The 24,040-nt window shown below is 41.8% G+C and overlaps 1 protein-coding gene across 1 annotated transcript; it reads left to right on the top strand.

Annotated features, from left to right (window-relative positions):
* Positions 1 to 3,360: 3,360 nt before the first annotated feature.
* On the top strand, positions 3,361 to 5,333 carry LOC115503240 (zinc finger protein 84-like). The gene has a single exon (XM_030299349.1). It carries the CDS (start codon positions 3,468 to 3,470, stop codon positions 5,049 to 5,051), a length of 1,584 nt encoding a protein of 527 aa, XP_030155209.1. The 5' UTR covers positions 3,361 to 3,467; the 3' UTR covers positions 5,052 to 5,333.
* The last annotated feature ends 18,707 nt before the right edge of the window (positions 5,334 to 24,040 follow it).

Raw genomic sequence — 24,040 nt, 5'->3', positions numbered from 1 at the left:
AATGGCATTTTATTTCTTACCATAATGAATAATGAAAAGTATTACACAAAAACATAGCCTTTGTAAGGTATGGTAAAAACAACCGAAACATATACCTAGAGATCTTTCTCACGACAGTAACGATCACCACAAATTGAAGAAGAATGTGTTACTATAGGGATTCGTGTCATTTAAGGATGTATCTGTGGACTTCACTGGGGTGAGTGGTGCCTTCTAGTTCTGCTCAGAAGAATCTATACCAAGATATGATGTTGGAGAATTATAGCAACCTGTGACAGCAGTTCAAGATGATTGCCCTGTGTCAATCAGAGTGTCACAGACAGTAGCCTTTCGTTTTTCATTTGCCCTGGCTTCCAAAGATCTTCAACATACTGGACTTTAGTTCATAGGCAATAGATTCTTAATCTGTCTTCTGTTCCCAGACAGAATTTATGTGCTGTCACCTTCAATAGATCCTTAATCTGCCAGAGTGGAAGTATGTCAGTTCCTGAGACCTTGTGCTTTTCCTGCGTACCCCCCACCCAGTCAGATTATAAGTGTCCAAGTCTTTGTCGCTTCCCATGAACAGGCTATCCAGCTACCAACCCACATATGATCCTTAATTTCGAGCACGGAGGGAAGCCACGGAGCCTAGAAGATGAAATGCAATGTCAGTGCTCTTCAGGTAAGTGAGCAGCTGAGAACCAGGAAGCTGTAAGACTTTGAAAGTAAAGTAGTTGCCCATGAGGGGATGACCCCTTCCGAATGTGTTTAACAAGGCCAAAACGTTAAAGATCACTGCAGATACCTAAGTCATTAACGAGGCTCTCATTTGCCTGGTGTTTCAAGGGAGATGCACCTCTTGTTCTCTCTTTTGGGTTGATTCGTATTCAGGAGGATGTTTTCTTTGCAGCTTGCAGACTTCCTTCTCCTCTTCTGCCTCCTGCCTGGCAATGTCTCTCCCTGTGTTCTCCGCAGCTCTTGTTTTCACCCCTCTCACCTGACTGAATAATGTCACAATTCACCTAGTTAACACCGAAGCCTTTTATCCAGGGATCTGGTTTTTGGATTTCCATGGGCCATGTGAAAAATGTATCAAAACAAGCGAGAAGTTGGGAATGTTGACTGACCACAGTGGTCTTCTCTAAATATGATATTAGAGCTTTGGGAAGGTTCACTGTCTATAGCATGGAGAACTAGAGAAGAATCAGTACGAGAGAATAACTATGCTTATCTTGCAGTGAGAAGCCGAAGGTCTCTAAATTTAACCTGCTTCTCCCAGGTATTTGTTCAAGACTTAAGTTGGTATCTTTCCTTGGTCATCGTTTGCACCTGATGGATGGACTTACTTCATTCTCTGGGCATCTTCTAAAGTCTCCAGAGTCAGAGAGCCTGAAGCTTCATCCTTGCCCATTTCTATCATTTGCTCTCAGTGGTTTCATTCATTTTCATGGACTTAAGAATACCATTTATGTGCTGATGACCCCCAAATGTTTGTTTGTAGGCCAGACCTTCTTTTATCCATGCACATTGACCTAGATATTTCATTTCTGCATTTGGAGACTTAATAGCTGCTTCAAACATCATGTCACCTGGTTCCTCTTTTCACTTACACCACAAATCCATAAGCGACTTCAGTCTATACTTTCTCCTTATTGTATCTGGAGGTCCTCCACTCCTTTCTGTAACTAATGTTTCACCCAAGGCCCAACGTTCATCATCTCTTTCCAAAATTAATATAGTTTTCTTGAAAATGCTCTCACTTCTTTACTCTTGCTTCTCTCTGTTCGCCACATAACAGCCAGATTTTTTTTTTTTTTGTCTGATTTTATTGCTTGTTTTTAAAAGTAATAGGAGGAGCCTGGGTGGCTCAGTTGGTCGAGCGTCTGACTTTGGCTCAGGTCATGATCTCATAGTTTGTCAGTTTGAGCCCTGCGTTGGGCTCTGTGCTGACAGTTCAGAGCCTGGAGCTGTTTCAGATTCTGTGTCTCCCTCTCTCTGTGCACCTCCTCCACTTACACTCTGTCTCTTTCAGAAATGAATAAACATTAAAAAAAAAAAAAGTAATAGAAGTCAGTTTTTCCAGCCTTTCACCCTCCAAGTTCATGGACACAGAAACAAACTTTATAAATCTGGATTTATAAAGATATCACGTTCTGACAGTTACTTGGGTAGGAAGAAATGGGTATGGAAGTTAATTAAGCCATCATATAGAAAGAATGATCTTCTGAGTTAGAGAATAGAGGGAAATATCTAAAGTATAATCCAAGAAAAATCCTGTATGCAATAGTAGATCTTTACCAATTTTCACAAGCATAGTCCACAATCCTAAAAATAGTGTTTACGTAGCAATACTTAAGACCTTATTAGTGTGATAACGGATATATACACACAGGATGACATTCTTAAAGAGAAAATCAGGACATGTCACCTGTCTCCCACCGTTACCTTGAATGGCATCTTGCAACTATTAGTATAATATCTTAATTCTTTCCAGGATCCTCCCACATGTGAGCATTTCCTGACTCTTGCCCAAATTTTTGCTTACTTTTTTATGTAAAAATTTTTAATGTTTATTTATTTTTGAGAGAGAGAGACAGAGAATCCCAAGCAAGCTCTGAGCTGCCAGCGCAGAGCCCAACACAGGCCTCAAACTGATGAACTGTGAGATCATGACTTGAGCCGAAATCAAGAGTCGGACGCTTAACCGACTACCCAGGCGCCCCTAAAAATTTTTTTTAAGTATAGCATACACACACAAAAGTGTATAGATACAAGGGTCCGGCTCAGTTAATTTTTACAATCAGTATACTGTGTAACCAGCAGTAGATCAAAGTACCAGAGTTCTATGCAAGATCCACTGTGTGAACATAAAATAATCTCTTCCACATTCGGGTGTTGTAAGTAATATTCCTATATATCTTTACATAGATGTCTTTTATTTTTTATTTTTCTCCATTTGAAAATGTTTATTTCTGAATAGTTTAACTCAATGAGAAATCCCAAAATTATACACAAATTTCTTACACATTGTTTTTATAGGTTTCCCTAACTGGTAATATTCTACCACATTTGCTTTATCAGAGTATATCTACCTATTATTCCATACATATGTACATACTGTTTTTCTGAACTCTTTACCCCTAAATATGTAAGTGTGTGTTTCCTAGGAACAAGTTAGTTTTTTCATATAACCAAAATATTCAAAAAATTGTCAAAAAAATAATCCAAATCAGAATACTGACATTGATACAGAACTATTACACAATATACAGAGCTTCCTCAAACTTTACTGATTTTCTCATTAATTTTTTTTTATAGTAAATGAAATAAATTTTTTCTGGACCTTTCCTTATTATCTCGCTCATTCTATTGTGGGTACACTGGCTTTCACCCAGAAGTCAGAGCTCACTAATTATCACCTAACTCCTTTAGGGAAGAAACCATATGGATGCAATGAATGTGCAGTGAACGCTTTTGAACCACTCATGACTGTGCTTCAGAGAACTCGTGCAGGAAGGAAATCCCATGAATGCACTGATTGTAGGAAAGCCTTTCCCACTAAGGTGAAGCTAATAAGTAAAGCTACTCATCAGCAGACTCACACAAGGGAGAGACCGTTCGGGTGCAGTCAATGTCAAAAAGCCTTCGTTACAAAGTCAGCACTCAGCTGCCATCAGAAAACTCATCATAGAGAAGGGAAATCCTATGCATGCAGTAAATGTGGGAAAGCTTTTCCTTGGAAGTCAAAACTCGAATTACATCAGAGAACTCATTCGGGAGAGAGACCTTTCAGATGCAGAGTATGTGATAAAGCCTTCGTGGTTCAGACACATCTGACTGTACATCAGAGAACTCACACAGGAGAGAGACCGTATAAATGCTTGGATTGTGAAAAAGCGTTCTCAAAAAAGGCTCAGCTCGTAATCCATCAGCGAATTCACACAGGAGAGAGACCATACAGATGCATTCAATGTCAGAAAGCGTTCATTACAAAGTCAGCACTCATCTATCATCAGAAAACTCGTCATAGTGAAGGAAAATCCTATGGATGCAGTAAATGTGGGAAAGCTTTTCCTTGGAAGTCAAAACTCACCTTACATCAGAGAACTCATTCGGGAGAGAGACCTTTCAGATGCAAAGTATGTGATAAAGCCTTCATGGTTCGGACACATCTCACTGTGCATCAGAGAACTCACACTGGAGAGAAACCATATGAATGCTTGGATTGTGAGAAAGCATTCTCAAAAAAGGCTCAACTCATGGTTCATCAGCACATTCACGCAGGAGAGAGACCCTATGAATGCAGTCAGTGTCAACAAGCCTTCATCCAGAGGTCAGATCTAACTAATCATAAGAAAACTCAGCATGCAATAGGGAAATCTCATGGATGCGGTGAATGTGGGAAGGTTTTGTCCTCTAAGTCAACTCTCGTTATACATCAGAGAACCCATACAGGTGAGAAGCCCTTCAAGTGCAGTGTATGTGATAAAGCCTTTACATCAAAGGCACATCTTATTGTCCACCAGAGAATTCATACAGGAGAGAAACCATATGAATGTTTGGATTGTGAGAAAGCCTTCTCCACTAAGGCACATCTTATGATTCACCAGCGAATTCACACAGGAGAGAGACCCTATGAATGCCGTGAATGTCAACAGGCTTTCATCCAGAAATCAGGTCTCACTAACCATATGCAAAATTGTCATGCAAGAGTGAAATCTCATGGCTGCAGTGAATGTGGAAAGGTTTTGTCCTGTAAGTCAACTCTCATTATACATCAGAGAACCCATACCGGTGAGAAGCCTTTCAAATGTAACGTATGTGATAAAGCCTTCACGGCTAAATCGTATCTCACTGTCCATCAGAGAATTCATACAGGAGAGAGACCATATGAATGCTCTGATTGTAAGAAAGCATTTGCTACTTTGTCAACTCTCATAGGCCACCGGAGAACTCACACAGGAGAGAGGCCCTATGGATGCAATGAATGCCAAAAAGCCTTCTTTCGGAAGTCAGCTGTTCTTAATCATCAGCAAACTCAGCATAGAGGAAAAGTGTCTATGCAGTGACCATAGGAACATGAGAAATAGGTTTTGATGAGTCAGTCCTCTCTGTTCAGAGAACTCATTCAGAATAGAAATGCCATGAATGCTGTGATTATAGTAGACCTTTCTGAAACTTCAATAGGAAGTAAACCTTATAGATGCAAGGAAAGTTGTAAGCCTTTCATCCGAAGATTCCTCTCAGTATACCACAGGGATCTCACCAAAAGAGAGAAACATTATAAATGCAGTGATTGTCAGAAATTTCATTTGGGGGCCTCTGGGTGGCTCAGTCAGTTAAGCGTCAGACTTCAGCCTAGGTCATGATCTCACCATTCCAGAGTTCGAGTCCCACGTTGGGCTCTGTGCTGACAGCTCAGAGCCTGGAGTCTGTTTTAGATTCTGTGCCTCCCTCCCCCCCTCAAAAGTAAACAAACATTTAAAAAATGTCATTTGGAAGACGCTGTGCATTTAGGAGGCAATACCTGTGGGATGCAGGGAAAGTGGGAAATCAATTTCAAATCATTTTCAAAGCACATTTGTTATACTTTAGGGTACTCGTTCAGGAGAGGGACCCTAGAGTTGCAGTGAGTGCAGAAAAGCCAAGGAAAATCACATCTCATTGTACATAAAAATAAAAATTACAGGAAGGTTGTGATAAAGGACTTACCATTCTCTGGAAAGTCAGACTCGTTGACCATCTTGTGCAGGAGAGAAATACTGTGAATGTGATACAGTCCTCCAATTAATGCATATCTTTGTACATCAACAAACTCATGTAGGAGGAAAACCCTATTAATGTAGCAAATGTAGTAAAGGCTGCATCTAGACGTCAGAGCTCACTAATTATCTGCAAACTCATATAGTAGGTAAATCCTTTGGCCACAAAACTCATTGCATAGCAAGAAAGAAATGCCATTAATTACACTGATTATCTAAAATGCTTTATTTACATGGGGTTCCTGGGTGGCTCAGTCGGTTAAGTTTCTGGCTTCGGCTCAGGTCATGATCTCACAGTTTGTAGTTAGAGCCCTGTGTCAGGCTCTGTGCTGACAGTGTGGAGCCTGGACCCCAGAGCCTGCTTTGAGTTTGTGTCTCCCTCTCTCTCTGCCCCTCCCCTGCTCACAATCTCTCTCTCTCTCTCAAAACTAAATAAACATTTAAAAAAACTTAATACTTTATTTACAATTCAGAGCTTTTAAAATTGCTTTTTATTTTTTATTTTTATTATTTTCTTGAGAGAGAGAGAGAGAGAGAGAGAGTACAAGTTGGGGAGGGGCAGAGAAAGGGAGACACAGAATCCGAAGCAGGCTCCAGGCTCTGAGCCATTAGCACAGATCCCAATGTGGGGCTCAAGCTCACGAACTGCAAATCATGACCTGAGCTGAAGTCAGATGCTTAACCGACCGAACTACCCAGGCGCCCCTACAATTCAGAGCTTTTTAAAAATAATTTCATATCTTGTTGAACAGATGGATCTTTCACCACTTCTGAAATGTAAAGCTAAAATAAGACTTTAAGAATGTAGAAGAGTGAAGGGGGGTGAAGTCATAGTCACACATTTAGTGAGTAGTAAACTGGAAAGGTATGTAAAACTTTGAGTTGCAATCCGAGGGGAGACCTGTTCAGGGCTGAAGGGAGGTCCTTAGTTTCTTACTGCAAAAATCTCTTCTTAACTAAAGGCTACACAAATAAGAGTGTCAGTTTATAGAAAAACTCCAAATTGCAGAAAACCCCATGAGGCAGGAGAAATGGACAGGATGGCAGGATGTGGGCTGTGGGGGCAGCCAGTCTGCAGCAGGGATGGCTGGGCTGGACCTGTAGGAGACAGCAGGCTGGCAAGTATAGAGGCAGAGGTTAGTGCATTCACCCAAAGCCCTTGCTTTCCAATCAGACTTTCTAGGATGCTGACGCTTTCCTCAAACAAGATACAATTCAGAGCTTTTTAATTGCCCCCTAACTCCCATAGCAGAGAGATCCTATTCTCAGACGAGGAAACAATTTCCAGGTTCAGTGAAGTTATAAAACCCATAAGGAATCACGTCTGATATATTATAGAAATACTGTGATCATAGTCACTAAAAATGCTTTCTGTGGAGGATTGGATATCATTGAGCATAATAAGCTCTTAAAAATAGAATTTGCTGTCCACAGAGCAGTGAATGTGGCAAAAGCATCAGTAATAGATTGTGTTTTACTTTTGCATTTCTGGATTTATTTCTTCACATCTGACCATATCTTACGTGTGATGCATGTTAGATTTGATGGAATGTCAGGGTTTTTCTATGTTTGATGGCATTTTAGATTTGGGTTATTAGCTAAACTTGGAAGCTATATATAGAACGAAATTATTTTATAAGGGATTAACATAATGGTTTTAGAAAGGATTCCAGAGATATCAGATATTTTCTCTGCAAATATGACACCATTTGAATACATTTAAAAAATCAGAAGAAGTTGAATAGTGACAAAGGTTTATAGGAGTTATGTTCTGGACTATACTGTGTAATGTAGACTTTATGTATTTACCTTTATTATTTCTTAGAGTTACATGAAGGAACATTATTTTTAGGGTTTATTTCTCAGCATAGACATAGAATATTGAGTAACACAATCTTGTGTAAATAGGGATGTTCTATTTCCTTATGAGTCAGAATGTCTTGTAATATGTAATTTGACTCATTAATAAGTATTATAAAGAATTAGACTGCATAAGTTTGCTCTCCTTATTTTTACTGTGTTTTGTAATGTTTCTGCCAAGTGTGATAATCATCACTACTTGAAGCCTCCGTTTTTCTAGAGCCTTATTTCTTAAATATGCAAAAGTGATACAAGATTTACATGAAATACTAAAAACCAAGCAACACATGAGACAAAGGGGAAGAAAAGACTTGGGTTTGTGTGTGTGTGTGTTCATGTATATTTATTGCAAGTGCTGTATCATGCAGGAACTTTGGATTTATTATGAAAACACGTCCTTAAGCACTAGAAACATTTCCTGTCTTAGCATTCCCGAAAATACCCAGTATTTACTAACATTAGGAATGACATTGCAGAAATTGGAATTCTTGAACATAACTGGAATGTGAAGTGGTTCAGTTGCTGTGGAAAACAATTTGGCGGTCCCTCCAAAAAGTTAAATATGGAATTCCGTATGACCCCAGAATTCCACTCATAGGTATATATTCAACAAAATTGAAAACAGGTACTTCAATACTTGTACATGAATGTTCACAGCAGCACTATTCACGATAACCAAAAGGTGGAAATATCTAGATGTCCATCAGTGAATGAATGGGCAAACAAAATGTGGTATGTATATACATACATGTATATATTACGTGTATGTATATATATGTGTGTACATATATGCATGTATATATATTTATGTATATATGTGTATGTATATATGCGTGTATATATATGTATACATATATACATATGTATATATATGTATACACGTGTATGTATATATGTATACACGTGTATATATGTGTGTATATATATGCGTGTATATATATTTATACACACACACACACACACACGTATACACTCATATATCTGTGATGGAATATCGATTACCTATACAAGTGAAGTGTTGTTAAATGTTATCACAGAAGCCTCAAAAACATGCTAAGCGAGAGAAGCCAGACAAAGAGGACCACATGTTGTATTCCTGTTTACATAAAATGTGCAGAATAGGTAAATCTACATAGAGACATAAAGCAAATTGGCGGTGGGGCGCGTGGCTGGCCCAGTCAGAGGAGCATTCAAGTCTTGATCTGGAGGTCGTGAGTTCAAGCCCCACAATTGGGTGTAGAAATTGCTCAAATAAATAAAACTTGAAAAAAAAAATACAGCAAATTGTTGGATTGGCTATCAGGGCCTGGGGAGAAGAGGGCATGGAGACTGACTGATTCATGGTCACGGGTTGGGTTTGGTTTTAGAACGATGAAAATGTTTTGGAACGAGGTGGAGATGGTGGTAGCATAGCATCGTGAAGGTGTAAACGTCACTGAATTGTATACTTTGAAAGGCTAACATATTATGTCAACTTCTACATCAATAAAAATATACTTGAAAAGAATAACATTGCAAGAACCCTGGCCCTCAAAATACAGATAAAAGTCAACAGTTATTTGTGAAAAACATAATTTCTCCGCAAAGCAGATGCAAATATATCTTCTCGGCTTAATGGGTATTGGCTAGCAAAACTTTACAGCTAACATCACATTTAATGATAGACCCTCAAAGATGTTCCCAGGTTGTTGGGCAATGGGGTACACACATCTGCTGCCACCTTTCTCCTGAGCACTCCTGGAGATCTCAATCAGCACAATATGACAATAATAAAAACGAAAGGGCTTAAAATTGGAAACAGGAAAAAATTGCCATTGTTTGCAGATGATATGATTGCCTACATGGCAGGAGAATCCACAGACAACCACATAGAATAGTAAGAGAACCCAGGAGGATTCTCTGGATGCTTGATCAATATGCAGCTTCAGTTGAGTGCTAGGCAATAATCAGAAAAGTACTCTGTTCACGGGACACCTGGGTGACTCCGTCGGTTAAGCGTCTGACTTCGGCTCAGGTCATGATCTCAGTTTGTGAGTTCGGGCCTTGCGTCGGGCTCTGTGCTGACAGCTCAGAGCCTGGATCCTGTTTCAGATTCTGTCTCCTATTTCTGCCCCCACCTGTTCTCTGTCTCTCAAAAATAAATAAATGTAAAAAAACATTTTTTTAAGTTCTCTGTTCACGATAAACATTCTAAGAGAATGAGACAGTTTTACACCACTTTATTGAAAACTACTCGAGATAACCGAAATAAAGGAAGAGGTAGATAGGTTACTAAATGTGAAGGCTCAGGGTCACTAAGACCACCTTCATCTCCAATAAATAAGTCTTCCAAGTGCCAAGATGCAGTCAAACATTGCTGAACAGGCAAGAACTGATGAAGTGTAGTTCCCATGAACTTCTTCAAGAAGTTACTGGAACGTGAATTTTACCCATAAGAGATGAACAGGTAAACAATGGCAAAAGAACTGAGTGTAAGCCTCAAATCCCTTTAACCAGAGATATAAAAGCCTTTAGTAGATTATGAGAATTTTAGTCACAGAGCCTAATGTAAGTGCTAAAAACAATGATAATATAGAAATTGTAAAACAAAAATTTGGGAGAGAATTGGGGAAAGAAGGTGAAAGGTAATGTGAGAACCTTGATCTCATCATTTTAGGGAGGGAGGTAAATATCTAAACTGACTTATCAAAAAATGGAAGAACAAATACACATAAAGTATATAAAGAAACATTGAGAAAGATCTGTAGTCAGCTCTGGGTAGTGGAAGGGAAGAAAGGAAGCAGAACGGTGTGAATTGTACTATTCCTCATAGTAGGGATTCCAGGATTAGGGTGGAGGCACCTTCAGAAATGGAAAGCGGAGTCACTTGTTGGCCACACTGCCTTGGCAGGACAGCTCGAGAAGACAAATTTGGGAACGGCCTGAGAGGTGGGTAGGACTGGCAGTAATGGCCAGGGCCCCCACCGGAGGATGGGGATAGCACTTGTTGCAGCCTTCCCAATGTCTGGGTGACTCAGACTATCAGCAGAGGTCACGCCCTTAACAGTGAACCATTAGAACTCAGGGTCTAGGGTGTATGTGACACATCTCATCACTGTGACCCTAAGTGGGAGCAGGACTTGGAAATGACGATTCACTTTGCAGACGCTGGTAGGACCTTTCTCAGCACAGAGCTGAGCACGCCCTGTCTGTCCCTCACTCCCTTAGACGCGAGGTTCACCGCAGGGGGCTCGGCAAAGTTTTCTTGCAGCTGCACCTGCTGTTAATTAGTCTATGTCTTAATGATCCCCAGGAACTGCTGATGCTGACTTGTCTTGGGACTAACATTTACAGCTTCTCTGCAGATGCACCGTGGTCCCTTTGCAGAAGGTGTCAGTGCCTCGCAGATGACAGGGTAATTGCGGCTCATGGGGGGAAATGAACTTGGGGAATCTCAAGACAGATGACTGCTCTGGTTCTACTTGGCATATATTTACTGATGGCCACAGACCTGCTGCCGGTTCCTGTAGCCCTGGTGAGTGTCTCATTACGGCTTAGACTCGGATAAGGTATGGGGGGAATGTCTGAGGGGAGAGGGCAGGTACAGAACTGAACGGGACGGCGGTTTTCCCCTTGGGTCTCGGGGCAACTTTGCCTCAGCTCTGGATTCCTTTCTTGGCTGACAGAGTGGTGGGACAGCGTGACCACAGAGACCCCAAGACAGGCAAGGGATGGTCATGGGTACGAGCCTGGATGGGGCTGGACATTGCTGAGGCTGAGGCCGGCCTGAAGGGAAAGAGTTGCAATTCTCCCTCCGCTTTCCCCTTAAGAGTGCAGACGAGGGGTTTCATTGGCTCAAACCACTGAGAACCGGGCTGGGAGCGGTTGATAAATTTGATGTCAAGAGTTCGGGGTGAACGTTCAGCCTCTAGGTGGGCTCCCATGCATACACGCACAGACTCCTGCTGCTTCAGGACCTCCCGCAGACAGATCTCAGGATTTGGAATGGAGCTGGAGAGATGGATGGATGTGGGTTGTGATAGTGTGTGGCTTTTCTTCACCACTGAAAGGCACCAGTTAAAAGGAACACTGACGAAGAGTCCAGCCTTTAGAACGAGGGGCAGCTTTTTTTTTTTTTTTTTTCAATTCCCGACTCAGCCTCCCTCCCTGAGGGACTGGGAGCTCCTGACCGTGCGTCTCAACGTCCCAACCTGTGAGCCAGGGATAGGAATGCAGGGTCAGTCCGCACACCAAGTAGAGTGACTGAAAGAGGGTGGCGTTGCTGGTACACAGGAAATCTCTAGCAAATAGTAGTCATAGGTCCCTTCTGCATGATTCTAGAGCCAGTGTTTTGCAATAAGATGGACACACAGCTGGCAGTCGCATCATCAAATTCACCCCATCTCTGTGTGACTCTCCCTATTGACGTCCCAACTCCATTTTTGTGTGGTTTTGGATACTTTGTGGGATGAGTCTGAATGACTCTGTGTGTGTGTGTGTGTGTGTGTGTCTGTGTGTGTGTGTGTGTGTGTGTGTGTGTGTGTTTGGGAGACCAAAGCTGGACACGGGTATCTAGACACCATGCTTACCAGTATTCCGGTGAATTAATCCTCTCCCAGATATGTATGAATAATGAGACATTACATACCTCAGGTCATCAGACCTTGTCTGCCATGTACTGGAATTGAGTGACCTTGAGAAAGTTGAATTCTCTCTGCCTCATTTTCTATCCATGTAAAATAGGATAAGAATATTCTTTAACACCGAACACTCCATGTTAATGAAGGCCCTGTACTTCCCCCTAATGCCCAACATACAGAGAAGGTCATCAAGCAATTGTATCTGTTCATAGTTTCTCTGAACAGACTGTGAGCCACTTGTTGGGAAGTGGGTTAGAAATACAGGAAATGGTAGCTCTGTTCTAACGTCTTCTTTCTGTGATCTGCATTTCTCTCTTCCTACTCCTTCTCTTTTCCTCTCCTGCCTCTCATTATGCTCCCCCTTAGGTCACTAGGTTCTTCCAGTCCCATTCTTCTTCCTTGTCGGTCATCTCTAAGTGAGACCCAGGGGTTATTTCCAGAACTCTTGAAGCCAGGAGCTCTCTCAAACATCGCTCCCGCTTGGCTCCAGCTAGCACATCTGACTGTGCCTAAGTCACCGGTACTGGACCTGTCCCTCACAGTTCCATTTATTTTAATTTTCATGTTTATTTCTGACGAGGGCTTGCCCCTGGGGCACTTGCATTAATGGAGTTTTTCCCCCCTCGTTCCTGCCGTCAGCTTAAAATTTGTTTCCATAAAGAAGACCCCACAAAGCACAGGCACCCAGGGGAAGAAGGAAACCCAGTGGACATCTTGGGGTCCACTGCAGAAACTTTTAGTCCATGGCAAAACAAAGCAGATGACACAGGATCCCTAAGACCTGGTTTGCGGGGGTCAGCTCCCACACCCACCACTAACTAACTTTGTGACTTTGGGCAAGGTTTGCACTGTCTGGGTTTCATTGTCGCTACCTGCCAAATGAGAAGAATAATTACTCTATTTATCCCATTGGGTTACGTGGGCATTAAATGAAATCACTGTATTCAAAACCCTGAGAGCTGGCACAGAGTCAATACTCAGTGAGTTTTCACTAATTCCTTATTATCCTTATTGTCCTGGTCTTACAAAGCATAGGTTATAGTGCATGTTTCATTTGGAGCCTGGAGCAGGGCTGGGATTTGGTGGGATTTGATGTATCGGAACCATGTGTCACCTTTCCAGAAGGAAACACTAATTCACCCAGCCCCAATTTGATCCATGACCTGGCTGTGCTATTCTCTCGCGCGCGTTCTGCAGTTTCTGGTCCTGATGGTGCCCTCGCTGCTGGAGAACAGGAGGGTGGCCGTGTCGACGAGAGTCAGCATGAGAGGGTTTTACAGGAACTCAGCAATACTGTCTGTGGGTGTCACAGCTCTTTATGGAGCCGGCACTGTTACTCTATAGAAAAGTCTCCCTGGGACAGACAAGCCAGTGGGTCTTGTTACAGTCTGGACTGAAAGACAAATGTTAGAAGGAAGACATAATTAGGTCGCAAAACGCTGAGCTGTGGCTGATAGTCAAACAGATTTGCAGGTAGATCTGACTAGTCCTAGACTGTAACCCAGATCTCTCACCTCTGTTCTTCAGGCCTAGATGCTTTCTTTACTAGGTGGGGCACTCTTTGTCCTTACTATGGGGAGCCTCTCGGGATATTCAGACAATACCATCATTATATATTGTCGTAAGACCTTTTTATTAAGCATGAGATACGTGTTCCCCGGTACACCATATTCACTTTAGAATGGAAAAAAGCAGAATCTTGGAGGTATTTGCTACTTACTATTTTTGGAAAAAAAAAAAAAAAAAGTCTTGCGTGTTGGTAAAGATGGTAGTAAATTCACCTCCAGGGTTATGTTGAGCCCTTAGTCTGTGTCCCTGTGTGTGTGTGTGTGTGTGTGTGTGTGTGTGTGTGTGTGTGTGTGTGTTTTAACTAGAATGAAAACCTGTGTCAAAAATTCACAGTCCTAAATCTTGCCTCCTCCGGGGCCATGCATAACCTTGCCGCCTCCGGGAATGATTGACGGCCACGTGGCGGAGTGGTTGAGAAAGTTGCCAATGAAACTCAAGCCACTGCAGTCATTTCGAAACTATTTGTTGACGTGTCCTGTGGGCCAGGTAGCCTGCCGAGTGCTGGGTAGGCAGAGACCACAGAACAAACGCGTCCCCTGCTGATGCTGAATTTAAGCTGGGGGGCTGAAACACAAAGTGGCTATAAAATCTTGTATGAATAGCAGAAAGAGGCCTGAGTGAAAGCTGAAGGATTTTTGCTCCAAGGGAAAAAATAACCGGTGGCACCTGATTTAGGAGGAAGGCTTAGCGCCAGCGTCGCAGACAGAGCAACCGTAGCTGAGACCGAAGTAATGACTCAGAGTAATGCTGGCCTATGGACTGTGGAGGATGTTGCAGGCAAAGAGAACATTCTCTGTCTTGAAAATAGGAACGGGCTTGAAAACACAAGTCCTGAGAAGGACAGCTGCATCCCGGGGGGCGTACTGGCTGTGCACAGGGGCAGGAAGATGAAGCCGGGAAGGTAGGACTAGGGGAAGGATTTTGTCTTTTAATCCTAAACACAATGGGATGTCAGCGAAAGTTTATCCGGGGAGTGACGTGATACAATCCAGGTTCCAAAAGTATTAGCCTGCTCTGGAGAATGCGTTGGTGGGAAGCAAGGGCCGTGTCGGGTATAAATGGGACAAATTGCCATCTCAATTACTGATAATGTAGCAACACTGCTGGACAGTCCAAGAGAATTAATGGAAAAAATATGAGTAGTAATATGCTTGTTCAGTTAGGGAAATAAGAGATGATGATCATTAGCTTTCTTATACAAAAGCAAGAAAATAGGAAATAAGAAATAGGAATAGAAATTAATAGCAAATAGGAAATAAGAAATTAATGTGGCAAACAGTAGCAGTAAATGGAATAAGTTTGAAAGAAGTGCGCAGAAAAAAAAACACATGTGAGCTGAAAATAAGCAGAGCAGTAAAGAAAGAGAAAAAATTAGGAAATGTATCTCACAATATTATAAGGATATTAGTTCTTCTCCTTTTTCTCTATGAATTTAGAGAAATTCCAGCCAAAACTTAAACTATTCTAATAATTCACTTAAAGAAGAAAATGTGGGAAAATGACAAATAATTTGAAAAGAAAACAATACTGACAAGAGACGTGCCAGATACACTTATCTGAAGCCAAATTTATAAATTTAAAAGTTCCATTTTTAGTTCTTTCTTCTTTTTGGTGGGGGAGGGGACATTTATTTTACTAATTTTATAAATGTTTGGCATTTTATGTTCAGTTTTTTTTTTTATGAAGTAGAATTGACATACAGTATTATGTTAGTTTCAGGTGCACGTGGTGATTCAACATTTATATACGTTATGAAACAATCTCTATGGTAAGTCTAGTTACCATCTGTCACCATACAGAGTCACTAAAATACGATTCATTATTTTATCTATGCTGTACTTTACATCCCCATGACTTTTTTTTTTTAATTTTTTTTTTCAACGTTTATTTATTTTTGGGACAGAGAGAGACAGAGCATGAACGGGGGAGGGGCAGAGAGAGAGGGAGACACAGAATCGGAAACAGGCTCCAGGCTCTGAGCCATCAGCCCAGAGCCTGACGCGGGGCTCGAACTCACGGACCGTGAGATTGTGACCTGGCTGAAGTCGGACGCTTAACGACTGCGCCACCCAGGCGCCCCCATCCCCATGACTTTTTCATTTTTATTTCTTTAATGTTTATTTATTTATTTTTGAGAGAGAGAGCAGGAGAGGGACAGAGAGGGAGAGAGAATCCCAAGCAGGCTCCACACCATTAGGGCAGGGCCTGACTCAGGACTTGAACCCACAAACCATGAGATCGTGACCTGAGCCAAAATGAAGACTTGGACACTCAACTGACTGAGCCACCCAGGAGCCCCATTATTTTATTTTATTTTATTTTATTTTATTTTATTTTATTTTATTTTATTTTACTTTATTATTTATTTTTATTATTTTATTTTATTATTTTAATCTAAAAAGTATTTTTAATGTTTATATTTGAGAGAGAGGGAGAGAGCACAAGCGGGGGAGTGGCAGAGAGAGAGGGAGACACAGAATCTGAAGCAGGCTCCAGGCTCTGAGCTGTCAGCACAGAGCCCGACGCGGGGCTTGAACCCACGATTTGTGTGACCTGAGCTGAAGTCAGATGCTTAACTGACTGAGCCCCTTGGGCGCTATTTTATTTTTAAAGATTTTATTTTTAAGTAACCCCTGCACCCAACAGGAGGCTTGAACTCACAACCCCAAGATCAAGAGTCGCCCTCTCCACTGACTGAAGCCAGCCAGGTGCTGCCCCCCGCCACCTTGACTTATAACTAGAACTTTATACATCTTAATTTTCTTTCCCTATCTTCTTTCTTTCTCTAATTTCTTTCTCTTTCAACATTTAGGATATACATTTACCTCTGAGAATAGCTCTAACAAACTCCAAGGCTTAGAAGTATAGTGTTTTCAATATCATTCAACTTTAACCATTTTAAAAAAAAATTTTTTTTTAACGTTTATTTATTTTTGAGACAAAGAGAGACAGAGCATGAACGGAGGAGGGTCAGAGAGAGGGAGACACAGAATCTGAAACAGGCTCCAGGCTCTAAGCTGTCAGCACAGAGCCCGACACTGGGCTCGAACTCACGGACCGTGAGATCATGACCTGAGCCGAAGCTGGCCGCTCAACCGACTGAGCCAGGCGCCCCCAACTTTAACCATTTTTGAAAACCCTTTTATATGGGAATAGTTTAGAAGTCACAGAAAGTCCCTCCGACTTCTGGGATCTCTCCTGCACCCGTTAGGTTTTGGTGTGAGTCAGTGATTTTAGAAGTATCCATATTTAGATGTGGGTGTTTATTTCGTCTTCAGTTCTCCCACTTCTAGCATTTCCTTAAATTTGCAGCTTTTTTTTTTTTCTTTATCCCTGAATTCTGTTCCCTGGCACCTTGAGATGGTAAGCCCTGCTGTTGTAACTGTGATCAAGGAACTAAATGAAGAGAAATTCCCTTTACTACCCTGATCACAGTTATAAAATGTTTTAAAATCATTGTCTGCCAATTCCAACATCTGGGTCATCTCGGGTTTAGTCTCTATTGGCTACTTTATTTATTTATTTTTCTTCCTTGAGCATGGGCTACATTTTCATGTTCCTTTGTATGTTTAGAAATTGAGGGTTGTTTACTGATACACTGTAGAGAGTGGATTTTGTTACATTTCCCCAAAGAATATAGATTATTTTCTTTCAGCCAACATTTAATTTGGCTAAGTTTAAATACCATATTTTGAAATCTCAGTTTGGATAGTTTAGGCTTAGATGGACCACTTGCCATCTCGTGTGCATAGTCAGGGGTCAGCCAGAGCCTTGGATAGAGGTTACATCCAAATCTATAGTTCCTCCTTTGTGGCTTTCTTTTTTCACAGACTTCCTTCTCCTTTGCAGCTTCTGTGATCATCCTGAACTTTGTTTTTTGGTTCTTTAGACCAACAGGACTACGGAGATCTGTTTGGCTTCAGGCATTTTGCATGTTGCCAGCTACAGCCTGAACCTCAGAAACAGTGTCATTAAAAAAAATGGAAAACCTGGGGCGCCTGGGTGGCTCAGTCAGCTGAGCGTCTCACTTCAGTTCAGGTCATGATCTTACAGCTCGTGAGTTCGAGCCCCGCATCAGGCTGTCTACTGTCAGCACAGAGCCTTCTTTGGATCCTTCTCCCCCGCTTTCTGCCCCTCCCTCCCTTGTGCCCGCAAGGTCTCTCTCTCTCAAAAATAAATAGACATTAAAAAAAAAAAAAAAAAAAAAAAAAACCCATAGTTCTTCCAAGTGTCAGCCCCTTCCAGGATCTGCTTGTTGTTGTTCCCTCTTTAGTGAACTAACTCTTTAGTTAGTCATTAAAAAAAAATATTTTGTCTGGAGTCTATGGCGATTGTTTGCAAAGAAGCTGGTTCAGTGAGAGTTGCTCAGCTATTACCAGAAGCAGGAACTGCTCTTTCTTTTCTAGTTGACTGTTAGTGTTTTGGCCAGGAAGACCTCTTTCTTTTAATCTTTGGTGTAGTTGACTTCATTGATATTTTATTACCTTCTGATTTTGAGTCCATTAGAAAGCATTTCCCAGATTTTACATCTTCTAATATTTGTATGGAGTGTTTCATTTTAACAGACTTATTTATCTTAGTTATCTTTCTGCTCTCATCTGCTCCACTGTTCTGTTTGTCTGTGTGCAAGTATGACACTCTTAATTACAGAGACTTTGAAGTATGTTTTAATTTCTGATAGAACTACTCTCTAGCTCATAGCAATTTTATACTTTTCCTACCTAACCTAGCATGTTATTCTTCATTTAATCTTTAGAATCCACTCATTGGGAGTGGAGGTTATGTCCTGGGCACGTACACTCAAGGATTTGGGAATAGACTAAATAATGAACCATCTTGAATGGCTATATGAACATAAGCAGAAACATGCCAGGATGGCTACTCTGAGGGGCAGTTTTGAACTCACTGGTGTGGAGTGCCCTTCCCAGAAACGTTATTTCCATCCTCAGAAAGGGTAGTTGTCAAGGACCCAAGAGTCCCTTTCAGAGCTGGAAATACTGGAACAAATCTGTGACCGATGCCGTCACACTGAGTTCTAACTTTGTGACCTTCAGGCTCTTTGCTGAACCGCTTCTTCCCATGATCCCAAGAGAATGATGTTTGGCGACTTGATCCTGATGCTACTTTTCTTTGTCCAGACTGGGGTTGGGGTCCTGGGGAATACCTTTCTTCTCTCATGCTATGCTTCCACGCCATGTACTGACCGTGCTCTGAGGCCCATACACCTGATTCTCACCAACATGGCCGACCTCTTGGTTCTTGTCTCCAAGGGGATCCCCCAGATGATACTCACCTGGGGAGTAACACGTGTGCTGGGCACCGTCGGGTGTAAATTTGTCTATTACATCCATAGAATGGCCCGAGGCCTTTCTCTCTGCACCACTTCCCTCCTGAGCAGTTTTCAGGCAGTCACCATCAGCCCCAGAGCCGGCAGGTGGATGGGCCTCAAAGAAAGAGCCTGGAAAAACGTCAGGTCTTCTTGCTTTTTATGTTGGATCTCCAACCTGCTGATAAACATCTTTATTCCCATAAATTTAGAATCTCTGCAGCCTGTTCACAATTCTACCAACATACAGGATTATGGACTGTGCTCTTCTAAAACTCCTGAAACACCTGGTGCTACAAAATACACAATTCTAATGACTTTCCCAGATGTTGTCTTCATGGGACTCATGATTGGGGCCAGTGTTCACATGGTACTTTTCCTTCATAGACACCACCGGAGAGTGAGGCACATTCACACCCTCAAAAACGCCCATAGATTCTCTCCAGAGGGGAGAGCCACTCAAACCATCTTGCTTCTAGCAAGCACCTTCACATTTTTTTACTTCACCAATTCTGTCCTTACATTTTACAGTGTTTTGTTCAAGTCTCACCTCTGGATGCAGCAAACCACCACCTTTCTGGCCGCATCTTATCCCACCCTCAGCCCCCTGATACTGTTGCATCGAGATCCCCAAGCGCCAAGATTCTGCTCTTAAATGGTGCGGAAAAAATCCCGAGTTACTAACGATGCATTCACAACACTTTCTCTTTTCTTCAAAGAATCTGGTTATTCACTGACTCAAGCAAAGATATAGGGCTGTCTAGAACGTGACAGACACGTACCCAAGATACTGATGATAAAAAGATTTACATGACGTCGTAGTCATGGAGAGGCTTTCAGCTTCGCTTAGAAGGCAATCAAATAAATACAATAATGCATAAATGTCTATATTGTCTCAGCGCTTTGTGATTTTTTTTTCTTTGAAATAATTGATGGAAGCATGGCCAAACTGTCACCTGCCTCAGCATTGAAGTGGTGCCTCAACACACAAATTATTCTTGGCAAAAGGGGAAGACTTCCAAGGCAGCTAAGGAAATCCCTGACTAATCTGATAGCCAAGCAAGGATTTCAGTGACCACATTCTACAGCGAAAACAGACTTTACTGAATTAGTCCAGGAATGTCACCAAACACACAAATTGCAACAACAGTAACCGCAACAAACCATGAGGCAAGGGGGGCAACTTTATATTATCTAAAATGTCTAGTTTCAATAAAAATTTGTGATACACAAAGAATCAGAAAAGTGTGGCCCATACACAAGGAAAAAAGGAGTCCATAGGAACTGTCCCTGAGAGGTCTTCTGTGTCAGACTTAATACACAATGACATTATCAGCTGTTAGAAGTGTGTTCGAGGAGCAGAAAACTAAAGAACTAAAGGGAAGTATGATAATGGTTCTTCACCAAATGGCATATATCAACAAAGAGATAAAAACGATAAATTTACCAGAGGGGCTCAGAGCAAATTTGATCTGGCACAAGACAGAACAAGCCAACACGAAGAAAGATCAATAAACACTATCCACTGTGAGAAAAAGGAAAAAGCGAAGTAGAAAAAAAGAAAAAGTGATCCGAGCCTCAGAGATCTATAGCACACCCTCAAGCATACCACCATATGCATAATGGAATCCCTAGAAGGGGGAGAGAATACATGGCAGAAGGTATATTTGAACAAATAATGACAAAAGCTTCCAAATTTGATGAAAACACTCTATACATCCAAGAAGCTCACATACTCCCAAGTAGCGTCAATTCATTACCTTCCCCGCAGGCTTTCAGTCCAGGAAGCCAGACAGAAACCCTGCTTCTCCCTGGGGATGAGTATAGAATGGGTTCTTCCAGATGAGTGCTGATTTCTACCAGTAATCTAAGTTTGGACAGAACCTCTACTTTCTTCTCCCACTTCCTCCCAACTGCAAACAAACACACTAAGGAGAATCAGTTACATATCCAAAAGCAGTCACTAGTAGTTTCCCAAGCCTTTTATCATAAAAATCTTCATGTACATACAAAAACTCAAAGAACAGTATAGTGGACACCATTATATAGATCACACAAGTTCAGTAAATGTTACATTTTGCTGTATTTGATTTATCTGTGTATCTTCTACTTATCCATCCATCTCTACTATCCAATTTACTGCTTTTTTAAAGTAAACATTTTTTTAAGTTCATTTATTTTTGAGAGAGGAAGAGAGAAAAAACATGAGTGGGGGAGGGGCAGAGAGAGAGAGGGAGGGACAGAGGATCTGATGCATGCTCCGCACTGACAGTAGAGAGCCCGATGTGGGGCTCGAACACGTGAACCATGAAATCATGACCTGAGCCAAAGTCAGATGCTTAACCAACTGAGCCACCCAGTCACCCCCCAATCTACTTTTGATTGAACTAATTGAAAGTAAGATTGCAGACATATGATCCTTCGCTGCCAAATACCTCAATTAGAATCTTCTTTATTTATTTTTGAGAGGGAGAGAGAGAGAGAGAGAGAGAGAGAGAGAGAGAGAGAGAACACGAGTGGGGGAGGGGCAGAGAGAGAGGGAGAAAGAGGATCTGAAGCGAAGTGGGCTCTGTGCTGACAGCAGCGAACCAGATGTGGGGCTCGAACTCATGAACCTGAGCCAAAGTCAGACGTTCAACCAACTGAGCCATCCAGGAGCCTTCAACTTGAATCTTCTAATAATAAAAGATACTCTTCTACAAACCACAGTGTCTTTCTGATGCTAACCCTTTGATAGTGTGGTATTTGGAAAAAAATAAGGCCCAGATACTGAAAAGAGAAACCTCGCTTCACTGAAAGTGTCAGACAAGAAAGCCACAGTGAAGCTTCCTGGGGCCAGGAAGCCCCCAAAGCCAAAGATACAATATAAAGCAGCAACAGAACCTTCATGAAATTTAAAAATCCTATGACCGTGTTCAGAATCAGGCCCTACTGTATTAGCTTCCACATGGTTACTAGGTATTGGGACTGGACAACCATAGTCCTTTAAGTTGGGCAAATTGAAGACCAGAGTCCTTTAATGCCTCTGTGAAAAGAATGAAACAATTGAGCTCAACACTCAAGATCTAGCAGGTAAATGAAAAGGAGGGGAAAATGGGAGCTCTTAGGATAGTGCTCTTTTCACATGAGCTTTTGGCTCCTAGACCAGACACTCGGGCCTAGCTAAACACAATCCTCTCTGTCTGTATTTTTTATATTTTTAAAGGATTTATTTATTTTTGAGAGAGAAAGAACAAGCAGGGGAGGGATAGAGAGAGGGAGGACAGAGGATCTGAAGTGGGCTCTGTGCTGATGTGGGGCTCAAACTCACCAACACTGAGATCATGACCTGAGCTAAAGTCGGACGCTCAACCATCGAGCCACCCAAGTGTCCCCCCCACTTCTTTTTTTAAGATTTTTTTTTTTTTTGAGAGAGTGAGCGAGAACAGGGAAGGGGCAGAGAGAGAGGGAGAGAATCCCAAGCAGGCTCCATACTGTCAGTGTGGAGCCTCACATGGGGCTTGAACTTGCAAACTTCAGGATCATGACCTGAGCCAAAACCAAGAGTCAAAAGCTCAACTGACTGAGCCACCCAGGTGCCCCTTAATGATTTTACTTTTAAGTAATGTATACACCCAATGTGGGGTTCGAACTCACAACCCCAAGATCAAGAGTCACATGCTCCACTGACTGAGCAAGCCAGGTACCCCAAACACAATCCTCTCTTTTGGGATGTTTAAGCTATTTGGTTCCGTGAAGTATTCATAAAAGTGAAGGCAGTTGTTGCCTGTAACTAAAAATCTATTAATTCTACCTAGTTGCCAGCTGTGTAAAGTGGAGTATGTACAATTATTAAAACATTTGTATTCTAGAATATACCATACAGAAAAGTATATTAAATACAATCACACACATATGTATTAGTTTAACATAAAATGGCAACACCCATGTGTTAACAATTATGTGCTACCACTCAGATCAAGCCATAGAACATTCCAGAAGCCCTATTTATCCCTTTCCAGTAAACACCCTTACATCATTTTTAAATTTTTAATATTTATTTTTGAGAGAGAGAGAAAGACAGAGTGCAAGCGGGGGAGGGGCAGACAGACAGGGAGACACGGAATCCGAAGCAGGCTCCAGGCTCTGAGCTGTCAGCACAGAGCCCAACATGGGGCTCGAACTCTCGAACCTGGAGATCATGATCTGAGCCAAAGTCAGATGCTTAAGTGACTGAGCCACCCAGGCGTTCCTCCTTCTCATCATTTTCAATGGTCCCGATCCCTTCACAGAGATAGCCCTGGAATGCTATTCTAGATTTTTTCCACAAACACTTCTGTGTGTGTGGAAGTTCACAAGGTGAGTTAAAATTTTATTTGAAAATATAGGGGTGTCTGGATGACTCAGTTGGTTAAGTGTCTGACTCGATTTTGGCTCAGGTCATGATCTCATGGTTCCTGGGTTGGAGCTCTGCTTCAGGCTCTGTGCTGAAGGCGGGAGCCTGTTTGGGATTCTTTCTGTCCCTTTCTCTGCCCTTCTGCCACTCACAGTCTCTGTCTCTCTCAAAAATAAACTTAAAAAATCTTATTTGAAAATATAAAGGGCCTAAAGAACAAAGACAGGCTCATAGGAAAAGAATATGGTAGGAGACCTTGCTTTATCGGATTGTTAAGACTTGGAAAGCTCCCATAGCTAAAACATAGTGGTACCGGCACGGGGATAAACAAAGAGACCAATGGAACAGAACGTCCTAAGTCAGAGCCATGAAGGTAAGGAGACTTGATTTATGACAGATGGTACTACATAGCAGTGGGGGAAACCGACTAAATAATGCTGCTGGGATCATTATCTGTGCGGTATTCACAAAAACAAATGACTGGTGGGCTGTGACTAACGAGGATACACAGGATCCTTCTTTAATGTACTCAGTTTATGTTGGGACA

This window comes from Lynx canadensis, chromosome E2 (genome assembly GCF_007474595.2).
Source record: "Lynx canadensis isolate LIC74 chromosome E2, mLynCan4.pri.v2, whole genome shotgun sequence".
NCBI classification, from domain to species: Eukaryota; Metazoa; Chordata; class Mammalia; order Carnivora; family Felidae; genus Lynx; species Lynx canadensis.
Note: the sequence above shows the minus strand (reverse complement) of the source record. Positions and strands in the feature narration are given on the sequence as shown.

Excerpts from the sequence above, each read along its gene's own strand:
- LOC115503240 (XM_030299349.1), top strand. The coding sequence starts at position 3,468 with ATGACTGTGCTTCAGAGAACTCGTGCAGGAAGGAAATCCCATGAATGC.